General features: G+C 46.5%; 1 protein-coding gene across 5 annotated transcripts in view; it reads right to left on the reverse strand.

Annotated features, from left to right (window-relative positions):
* The window catches only part of FRMD5 (FERM domain containing 5), a 337,264-nt gene that overhangs the window by 25,090 nt on the left and 300,698 nt on the right, over positions 1-11,476 (reverse strand). For all 5 annotated transcript variants that reach the window (XM_023514298.1, XM_023514296.1, XM_023514295.1 and 2 more), the window contains 2 exons: positions 10,000-10,123; positions 6,374-6,461 (listed from right to left, as the gene is read on the reverse strand). In XM_023514298.1, coding sequence (XP_023370066.1) covers positions 6,374-6,461; positions 10,000-10,123 — 212 coding nt within the window. The remainder of the gene's footprint in view (positions 1-6,373; positions 6,462-9,999; positions 10,124-11,476) is intronic.

Here is an 11,476-nt window from a genome sequence, read left to right on the forward strand (position 1 = left end):
TTTTGGTTGCAGCCATTATTGTTTGGCGGGTCCGGGCTGGATTCGAACCTGCCACCTTAGGTGTATGTGGCTGGCGTCTTAGCTGCTTGAGCCACAGGCGCCGAGCCAAGAGCTTTAGTCTTAATTGAGGACCCCAGCTTTGCTTCTTATTTGCTCTGTGACTTACTTAACCTCCTCAACCTCAATTCTCATTTGCAAAATGAGAACAATAAAACAGGGTGGACAGAAAGTTTTTGTGTAGTTTAAAATAGTTTAATATAGTAAATTACACACGAACTTTATGGACACCCTATATATATACCTCTAGAAATACTACTTCAGTCTCATTTTAGGGAGATAGCCCAAATATCTTACTGCTAGGACACTGTCACAGTGTTTTTCTTAGAGACAGGAAGAGTCTTCATTCCTTATCACTCATTCATATATTCATATGGACCCTCCTGTAAAATGTGATTTGCATCAATTCAACACCATCAAAGCTTCACTTTAAGATCATCACTCTGACCAGAAAAGTATTTTGGGGGCCATCCTGGTGGCTCAAGCCTGTAATCCTAGCACTCTAGAAGGCCGAGGCAAAAGGATCCCTTGAGCTCAGGAGTACGAGACCAGTCTGTGCAAGAGCAAGACCCCTGTCTGTACTAAAAATAGAAAAATTAGCTGGGCATTGTGGCAGGCACCTGTAGTCCCAGCTACTTGGGAGGCAACTACATGGGAGGCTGAGGCAGGAGGATCACTTGAGCTCAAGATTTTGAAGTTGCTGTGAGCTAGGCTGACACCATGGTACCCTAGCCTGGGCAACAGAGTAAGACTCTGTCTCTAAAAAAAGAAAAGAAAAGAAAATGAAAAGGTTTTTAGAAATAAGAGTACTTAGTGGTTAAGTTTTAAAATCTGGCCACATTTGTCTAGTCCTCATAACTTTTACCTTCAGATACAAACAAAGTAGGTTTTTGTCTCCTGTCACCCCACAGGATATCCTGGGTGTGACTGAGTCAGGACCAGGCATTCTTGGTTGTTAGGTCTCTGGGGTCATCCTGTCCCTTCTCTGGGACATGACTCAGACTAATTCAATATTGGTGAACAAAGCCTCTATTATTCTTTAAAAACTTGAGGGCAGAAGATGATTTCACATGCTCTTTTGAACACTTACAGCCATTTCTGAAAGAGTTCACAGTTGGAAACTTTAAGTCAGTCATGAAAATCACCCAGTGCCAATATACTCTACTTTGGCCACAGAAAGCTAGAATGGCAGTAAAGAGGAGGTGGCGGCACCCTGTAAGAGGCCTGGCGTCACCCATGACAATTCAGAAATAGAATTCTTGATAGAAATTTGCCATCTGAGTGGCTTTGTTCAAATTCTCCATTTCAGCAGTAAGTCTGACACTTTCCCTGCAGCACACAACCACAAGGGGCCCACTGAGGATGGGAGAGTCACCTCTGACCCTGTTCTGTTTTTGTGAAGTCAGGGGTAACTGGTCAAGGTGGGAGAAGGGGGATTTCTTTAGAGAGGAGGCTAGGTGGCTGAATTATGAAAGTAATGATCCTATTTTAGGGGCAGAGGAACAAATAGTATTTTTTTTCTGTGGCCGATCTAACTTAGATCCTGCAGAAATCAATTTTCTCCTGATCTATACAGAATAGACATAAAGACAACTGGTGAACGTCCATTAAATTTTTATATGATTATTTCAGTAATCTTGTAGGTCTGTGTCCTCTCTGTAACAGAATTGGCAGTGCATTGTGCTTGGTTCCTAAATAAATGCCATTTCTACAGAAGGAAGACCATGAGTGATGATGATTTAAAAGACAATTCCTGGCTTGAGTCTCATCAGTAACTTTGGACATGTTAGTCTATTTGGGGGACTTTTTTTTTTTTGAGCCAGAGTCTCACTATGTCACCCTTGGTAGAGTGCTATGGTGTCACAGCTCACAGCAACCTCAAACTCTTGGGCTTAAGCAATTCTCTTGCCTCAGCCTCTTGAGTAGCTGGGACTACAGGAGCCTGCCCCAATGCCCGGCTATTTTTTGGCTGCAGTTGTCATTGTTGTTTAGCAGGCCCAGACTAGGCTTGAACCTGCCAGCTTTGGTGTATGTGGCTGGCGCCCTAACCACTGACCTACAGACGCTGAGCCCCTTTGGGGGACTTCTTATCCCCCTCTTACCCTTTCTTGTTTGCATCTTCAGAGGCACAGTATTTTATCTTAAATTCAGGACAAAAATATCTTCTTGGCAGTGATATTATAAAGATTAAATGAGATAATGTATGCATGTGCCTGGCACCTGCAAAGTTTAAGATAGTAAGACTGGGTGTCTGGGTATCTATGATGAACCTTAACAGGGCAGCTCCATCAGTCAGGTCCAGAAGGCCACAGTCTGGGGGTAACAGTATGGGGGTACTGCAGGAGACTCAGGCAAACTGAGTCTCTGAGCCACATAGATGAAACAAGATGGCAGCTCCTAAGGGTGGAGAGGTGCCAGGTGCCAGCAATGGGCTGCCAGTGGTTTGTTCCATTCTCCCCCTCCAGCAGCTCTGACGCTTGGGCTGCTGACAGCTCCATTAGGGGCTGAGGAGTGAGTCAGACAGTGTGGGACAACCTTGCACAAGTTCAGAGCTTGGGTTTTACTGCAGAGCTCTCTGGCTGTTTCACCCAGGGTTTGCAGGATTTCCTTTTTCCTAGTCCCAGCGCCAGACAAGGACATTCTGGGCAGAAAGAAACTATCAGTGTGCACAGGAAGAACAGCAGCTTCTTAATCAGTGCAGGGGACAGAGCCCAGCTGAAGCATTTTTCTGCTCTCATTTAATTATCAAAATGATTCCTCTTCTTCTGTCCTCCCCAGGGCTGCGTGCCCCAGATTCCCTGGGCCCAGTAATTGCCTCTCTGTTAATAGAAATCATCAGTATTTATTACACGGAGCGGGCCAGCTTATTTCAGTTCTCCTTGTAGCAACATTAAGGGGAGTGCTTGGTATCTTATCACTAAAGTGACTCTACTTAATGACAAGAGTAAAGGCTCCCAGACTGTTTTCTCTTTGCTTGGGAGGGTAAGGAGACCATGAGCCAGAGCCTAATGGAAGGAGCTAAGGGGTGTGAGTAGGAGCTTCAGCAGGGGCCCTGCCATGGCCTGAGGGAGCAAGAGGAAGAGGCCAGGGACAAGGGCCCCACGGGATGAGCACTCCCACTTTCCCAGAGGAAGTCTCCCAGGGGTGGCTTCTGACCTGTAGATGGTAAATGGCAATGGTCAGCAACTTGCATTCAAACTCTTTTTTTTTTTCCTGAGACAAAGTCTCATTCTGTCCCTCTGGGTAGAAGGCTATGGCATCATCACAGTTTGCTGGAACCGCAAACTCTTGGGGTCAAGCAATCTTCCTGCCTTAGCCTCCTCAGCAGGGACTACAGGCACCCGCCATGATGCCTGGCTAGTTTTTCTATTTTTCTTTTTAGACAGAGTCTCACTTTGTCACCCTTGGTAGAGTGCTGTGGTGTCACAGCTCACAGCAACCTCAAACTCTTGGGCTTAAGCGAGTCTCTTGCCTCAGCCTCCCGCGTAGCTGGGACTAAAGGCACCTGCCACTGTGCCCAGCTATTTTTGTTGTTTGTTTGTTTAGCAGGCCCAGGCCGGGATCAAACCCACCAGCCCTGGTGTATGTGGCTGGCACCCTAACCACTGAGCTATGGATGCTGAGCCAGTTTTTCTGTTTTTAGTAGAGATGGGGTCTCCCTCTTGCTTAGGCTGATCTCGATCTCCTGAGCTCAAGCAGTCTACCCTGCCTCGGCTTCCCAGAGTGCTAGGATTATAGGCATGAGCCACTGAGCCTGGCCAAGTTCAAACTCTTGCTGTACTACCCAGGGCTTGTGAACTTTGGCTTCCCAGAACACCAGCCTTCTTGTCTGGTGAATAATATCCACTCCCAAGACCTAGCATGAGGGCTAAATGAGAAAACAATGTGAAGATTGCCTGGGGCTCGCCATGAACACCTCCTCCCTCCTCTCTTCATTTTTCCCTCAGGAGGTAATCCTGGGATATTTGGGACTGGGCAGCACGCACTGCCTGGTATGAATTCTGGTTCATCCCTACAGACACTTCAGAATGTGACTGGAATGTATTTGGAAACGGGATCTTTACAGATGGAATAAAATTCATCTGAGGTCACTGGGATGGGCCTCTCTGTGTCCAGTGATGAACAAACTCATCAAAGACAAGGCTGTGCCAGGAGCCTCACATCCTGGGGGCATGTGGATTGGGGCTGGAAACCAGATTGGTTGCCACAGTATCTTCCAGATGTCCATGGGAATAGTGGAAATCCCCACCCACCTCCCTGTGCTATGTTCAAGCTCCCAGTCAGCCCACCTCTGTCACCCCTGCCCAGGGACCCGTCTCGGGCCTCGAGGAACTAGGCAGGTTGGGGTCAAGCGCAGAGCTGACCTGGCACCTGCTGCTAACCATATCTATCTCTAGTCAACTATGTCTTACAAGGTCCTAGAGTTCAGGGAGCACAGGTGTTGAACACCCATGATGTTCTTCCACACAGATGAAGAAAGCGGAGCTCAGAGAAGGCTCCAAAGGCCCCAGTGAGCAGGAAAAAAGGACTGTGGCCTAGGGCTAGCTGGCTCCAAAGCTCTCTTCGCTCCTGTGTAGGGCCCATGCACACTGTACCTGAGCAACTTCTGGAGGGGTTTATACTACATCTGTTATGCAGAGGACATTATTTAGGAAGTTTTGCTAATGTGTCAATACCTATATGTTAATTCTTTTTTTTTTTTTTTTTTTTTGCAGTTTTTTTTTTTGGGGGTGGGGCCGGGCTTGAACCCGCTGCACCTGGTATATGGGGCCAGTGCCCTACTCCTTGAGCCATAGGCGCCGCCCTATATGTTAATTCTTTGCTGTAAATAGGCCTGAATGTGTTTTCTGACAACATGGGAAGGAGAACATAGGGGTTACTGGCAGCAGGCTATGCTAGTGGATAGGCAACTGTGGGGTAGAGAAGATGACCAGCATTTCTGAGTGCCAGCATGTTCTCAAGGTTCATGTTACATCCTAAGTAAGAACAAATCACTGTCACCTCACTGAGGGGATGAGGAAAAAACACTGTTTTGTCCCCAGGACACAGTGCTTGTTTCTATTCTATTTGTAATGAGCTAGATTATCTCCTCCTCAAAAATTCATATGTTGTTGTCCTAACCCTACAGTACTTCAGAATGTGACTGTATTTGGAGACAGGATTGGAGTGGGCCTTAATCCAATATAACTGGTGTCCTTATAAGCAGAGGAAATTAGGACACAGATGGATATAGAGGGAAGACAATGTGAAGACACAGGGAGAAGACGGCCATCCACACACCAAGGAGAGGGTCCTGGAAAAGACCCTTCTCTCAAAGCTCTCAGGAGGAACCAACCCTGCTGACTTCTTGACCTCCACCCTCTGACTTCCAGAACTGTAAGACAATAAACTTCTGTTGTTTAAGCCGCCCTGTCTGTAATACTTCATTACAGCAGCCCTAGCAGCCTTCAGAAACTAATATACTATTCATTTAATTTTTGCTTGAAACTTACAGTGTCCCTTCTCCTGTCAGGAAGAAAATGTTGATGTCTTCCTGGTCCCAGCTGATCTCCTTCAGATCAGTTTGACAATTGGTTTTACTAGTGGTACTGGATCCTCTCCAGTAACAGAAAGGGGAAGGCTAAAATGTAGAGAAACTGAGGCAGAGACCAGGAGTGTCAAAGCAACAGGGATAGGAATTGAAGTGGAGGGACACAGCCACAGAGAGCAACAGGAAGAGGCCATGGGTCTCCACTGCCCTCAATGGTGACTGTTTTCCCGTGTTCATCTCGGAAATGCCAGACATACATGAGTAATTATACAGGTTTTCTCTGGGCACAGCCTCCCTGGCTGTTGCAATCCATCCCTCACAGGCACATAATAGAATTAAATGTGACTCCACTGCGGTTCTGTGCAGTGACTTATGCCACTGCAGTCAATAAAACCCACTCTTGGAAAGAAACTAGATTATGGGTCAGGGAAGGCTGGGGAGTTGCTGAGCTGCCTCTGATCATTCCCTGTGGGGAGCCTTCCACATTCCTCCTCTTTTAATTTCTACCAGATTACCCACTGCTGCCTAAGTGGGGCCCCAGTTTTGGATTTGTTATTTAGATTGACTTTGCCTCAGATCCTCTGACATTGATGTGGCACCACAAAATTACACAACATGGAATCCAGAGGAGTTTTCACACTGAGACTTTTTCTCTGGCATTGGTCACTGCAGGAGCCAGTTCTGCAGCCACTGAAGGGTGCCCATAGGTGTAGGCATGTGACCTCTTGCGCCTGTTGCCCTCTAGAAGAGGTGGCTGGTGTAGTCTCTGACCATGGGGACTCTTACCTTACATGGGTGAGGATCTACTCCATAAGTTTCCAAGGTCTGTGCTTTCCTTAAGAAGTTCAGCTCTGATGTTGCTGGTGTTTGACCACTGGAATAAAGAAAATGACACGATTTCAGGGGTTTCTGTTCCTCACAGGTTCTCCTGAGGTAACAGATCTTTTAAGAAGTGCTCAGGGGGAAGCCACACAGCTCAATTTTTCCATAGACTGTGTTTCCTGCTTGATTCTAGGACCAACTTCAGAGACTCCTGCCCATCAAAAACCTCAAATGTCTTCAGAGTGAAGCAGGCTATGTGATGAATTGCTGGACTGTATGGACAATAGGGAGTGGTGGGGACTGTGGCAAACTGGGGAGTGTTCCTCCTACCTAATGAGCACAGCTGTTCTTTAGTTCTCAGATTTCTGTCACGTGGGAATGCAGGGCCCAGCATTGCTAGATGCTTTTTTAAAAAATCAGAAATACTGACTTTTATGTGCACTTCACAATTTTAAATACTATGGGGACAAACACCCCATCCCTTACATCTGTAGGCTGAATGCAGGTTTCTCATCTGCAATCTGATCTGGACTGAAATACAAAGAAGGGGGTCTGTGTATCTTGCTGGTGCCACCCAGCCCTCTCCCTTTAACAAAAGGAAGCATGAGAATGTAGGTGAGGAGAAGCAGTTGGAGACAGACTGAACCCCATACTCCACACTCACTCTGTCTGTCCATAGGGTGATGACAATGAAAAGGATACAAACTGAAAAAGGAAGAAGTCAGCCCTGGCTCCAAGCCATTTAGAAGGCTGCCTATAGTCTCCCTTCCTGCTGCCTCTTTAGCAGGTGTGCTGATGAGCTAGATGCAGAACCAGTGGTGGTGTCACCAGTGGCCTCTCTCATGGCTCCGTGCCCTGCCAAGCAGATGCACTTCTACAAATAGTGGTGTTGTGAATCCAGACTTCTGTGTCCACCAGCATGTCTAAGACACAGGAGGGGGTTGGGAACATGCCTGTGCAGCAGGCAAAGGGCTGGGCCCCAGAGGTGGCTAGAGCTTTGCTGTCCTTTCCAGGGAGCTTCCTCATTCCCTGTCTGCAAGGTGGAAGGCCCTGTGGACTCTATTCACCCCTAGAGTCTGCCCAAGCCTCCAGGCTCTCAAAGTGGGCATCATGTACTGGGGATCCCCTGTCTCGAACTAGGTTTCTAGAGGACTATCTCCACTATTCTGACATCCAAAATCCTCCAGGAAGTTCCAGTATATCCCTGATCTTTTCTTTGAAGGAACCAATATGCTTAAGCCTTGCCACGAGAGGTCGCTGTTTCCCCAACAGAGGGGCTCGGTGCTGGGGAAGGTTGCACCTGCTCAGGGAGAGGGTGGGAAGCATCCATTCCTCTGGAAGCCCTAGGAACAGGTCCTGCCACACACATGGGTAGGGGGTCTATTTATAAAGGCTAAGGAGGCTTTGGGTTCTTTGCTGGTAAAATTGTTGAGTGAAGGGCTTTGAGAGGAGAGGTCAGGGAAGGAACTAGTTTAAGCTTAGTACTAGCATTAGAAATCCACCTTCCCTCTTCTCCTGCCAGGACTATTCCTTCCTCAGAAGAATAGATATGCAAACATTTTTTTAAAACTTTATAGAAATTGTCATGTTTTAAAATGATGATATGTTTTATTTTATAACATTGCATTTATTATATATACCTTTTTTCTTCATAGTTTGTCAGTTTGGGGAATCATGAACCCCTTCCCCCTTTAAAAAATTAACTAAAGTGCCACAAGATAGGAACTGTGGGCTCAGCACCTGTGGCTCAAGTGGCTAAGGTGCCAGCCACATACACCTAAGGTGGCGGGTTCGAATCCAGCCTGGGCCTGCCAAACAACAATGATGGCTGCAACCAAAAAATAGCCAGGCGCTGTGGCGGGTGCCTGTGGTCCCAGCTACTTGGGAGGCGGAGGCAGGAGACTTGCTTGAGCCCAGGAGTTGGAGGTTGCTGTGAGCTGTGATGCCACAGCACTCTACCCAGGGGGATAGCCTGAGGCTCTGTCTCCAAAAAAAAAAAAAAAAAAATAGGAACTGTGATAGGGGCCAGAACTCTGCAAAGGTATAGGCATAGTTAAAACACACAGATGGTGCCAAAAAAATGTATATGCATTTTAAGGAAGCAAAAAATTGTATTACATTTATAATACTCAATGAATACTGCAACAAAAGATGAATACAAGTCACATGGAACATGTCTTATAATTGCAGAAGTCAAACATGACTTAAGTATTATAAATGTAATACAGCTTTGTCCTTTCTTAAAATGCATATACATTTTTTTAGCACCCTCTCTATATACAACCAGCCATTGGTCGTGGTTTGCCTTCCAATGATTGCTACTTAGAAGTCACATCACTGATGGTCATAAGGATTCTTAGCTTTCATCACTGTTCCCATCACCCTTGTGAAACACAAGGCTAGCTTTTGAGATATCTGCCAGGGGATTAGTGGGCCCTCCCAGACCAGTTGCATATACTAAGGAACCGACTCAGCTGGTCTTGTGACCCCTATTCAAGAACTGACTCTACATAAGAAGGCAATTTCTACATCCCTGTGGTTCCACCCTAAACTCAGTCTATCAGCAGACCCAACTACCTAGCTCTTTACCTACCAAACTATGTTTAAAAACCCTTCCTCCCAAATTCTCAGGGAGACAGACTGGAGAACATCCTCCCATTTCCTGACATGGCATATGCAATAATAAACTCTTTCCCTGCTGAAACCCCTGCAGTCTCAGCATATTGGTTTCATCTTGAACAGTGAGCAATGAACCTGGTGAGGTGGGAGTATTCTGTGCTCCAGTGCAGGTGTCCCGAGGCCCGCAGTCTGGCCCTCCAATGGTCTGAGGGACAGTGAACTGGCCCCCTGTTTAAAAACTTTGAGGACCCCTGCTCCAGTGTGTCCACCAAGTGGAGCCTAAGAACCATCTCTATAGAAAATTCTACTTCATACAGGTAAAAGGCTTTACTGCTGCAGTTTCTTGGGATCCTGCATATTCTGAGCAAACTGAGAGACATTGGGGAAGACAAGGCTTCACACTGAAGCCACTTCCCCTCTACCTTCCTTGGTGCAGGGTCAGGGACTCCAGGCAGGGTGAGTGTGGTTGAGTTAGTGCTGAAGACACAGCCCCAAATCAAAATGCTCTCAGGGCACCCCCAGCATTCCTGACTCAGCCCAGTGGCAAGAAGTCACCTATTACGCTGTCACACCCTTTTTCACATCCCTACTCAACCTCTTCTTTTTCTTTTTTCTTGCTTACTGTTTCTTTTGTGTTTATCTTTTCCTTTTCCCCAATTCATGCCTCTTTCCTCTGTGTCTTCATTAAATATCTTGGTGGAAGAGCCACCCTCTATTTCCCCAACTTCTCTCTTGCCTTTAAGCCTCAGCCTAAACCACTACTGGAGAGTGAGCCGCTGGGGCTTGGGGCTATGCTATCAGCAGATCATTAAATATGGTACATCCCAGTGTCAGGAAGTCTGGGGGAGCAGGCACTACTCTGTGTCAGTAAGTGGTTTATGACAACAAAGGACCCAGCACAGAGCCTGTGTGCTCAGGCTATGGGAGAGTCACAGCATACAGCATCCTGGGCCTGAATGAGTGTCACGTACCTGAGTTCTGTCTTGTGAATCTCAGCAATTTTCCTTTCCAGCTTCTCTGAATGTTTGGGGAAAAACTGGAACTTGGAGCTGTAGCCTTCAGGGTGCTTCCCTGAGTCATAATCCCCAATCTCCGCTTTCAAAAGGAAGGCAGAAGAAAACAATTGTGAAAATAGGTAAATCATCACTGGCAAAGCAAGAAGAGATCACACAGAACAACAGCTAAATTACACAGCAGAGTCAGGAAGAATAGTGGACCCTCAGCAGGGCTGAGGGTTGGCAGAGGGCAGCCCCTGCAGGAACGTAGCCACCTGTTTCTTCCCACAGGTACACACCGGGTTGACATTCAAGTCTATGCAGAGAGACAGTGGAGTTGACCCTGTGTTCTAGGTTGCCACGAGTAAATCTGCAATAAAAGACCAAAAGCCTGCACCAGTCATCCATTCAGCCAGGAGAAGGGGGCTTGAAGCAATGTTCTTTGTGGCAGCACAAGAAACAGTGAGCTTGGTCAGGAAGACAGACCTCTTGGGCCTGAACCAAATCAAAAGTCTAAACCTCATTTGAAGGATTTTAGTGGGAGCACAGCAAATTGATGAATTAAGCCATGATCCAAATTCAGAACTCAACCCTCAGTCCAAATATAATCAAATGAATAAATTTGAATAAAAATTCATTAAGGGCTGACCTGGTGCCAGGCTCCTCTGAAAGGCCTGCAGAGCAGGAAGGCTGGCTGTAACCAGAAAGTGTCATTGAGTTCAAAAGCACCAAGTTCTGAGGCTGAGTTCTCAACTCCAGGCCAGGTGTGGGGCTTTCTCCTCCAGCCATTCACAGAGAAAGTTCATCTCTAAACCTGATGAGATCTAAGATTAGTGAGCTGTGGGAGGACAGAAGACCCCTGGTGCTTTCCACACCCAGGTCGGAACCCAGCTTCCTCCCAGGAAGAACTCTATAGGGCACAAGGTGGGTATGATAAAGGAAAGGCACAGGGCCTGGCTGTCTTGTGGTTGCTCTTCCTTCCCCAGTGAGAGCTTGAACCACTAGATGAGAAGTCTTGAGGGAGGGGGGAAGTATAAAGAGGAAAACACGCCCTCCTCTCCCAGCCGAATATTATATTTGGGGCTTATGCTTTTTCACTACAAAGCTACTAACTGTGCCTTCTAAATTACTTGGGAATTTGTACTGTTTAGCATGAGACTACAGGCTTCCCCAAGCCTGAAGTACAGGGTGACCTTGAGCCTCAGAGCCATTTATTACGATTTGATTTAAAAAGCTTCAAGTGGAAAACATCAACATGGGACATCAAGTAATTCTTTAAAGAAAAAGAAATAATTGCCAGGGTAAAACTGAAGGAATGGCTAGAGTTTAAAACTTCACTTAGGTCAGGCCAGGCTTTCTGTTTAAAAATGAAAGGGGCATTTTTTAGATACTTTAAAATTAGCAAGGACCCAAGAGACTTCCATTTAGGTGATTTTTTTTTTTTTTTTTTTTT

The sequence above is a fragment of the Otolemur garnettii genome, unplaced genomic scaffold (assembly GCF_000181295.1).
Source record: "Otolemur garnettii isolate 467f Iridium unplaced genomic scaffold, OtoGar3 scaffold00050, whole genome shotgun sequence".
NCBI classification, from domain to species: Eukaryota; Metazoa; Chordata; class Mammalia; order Primates; family Galagidae; genus Otolemur; species Otolemur garnettii.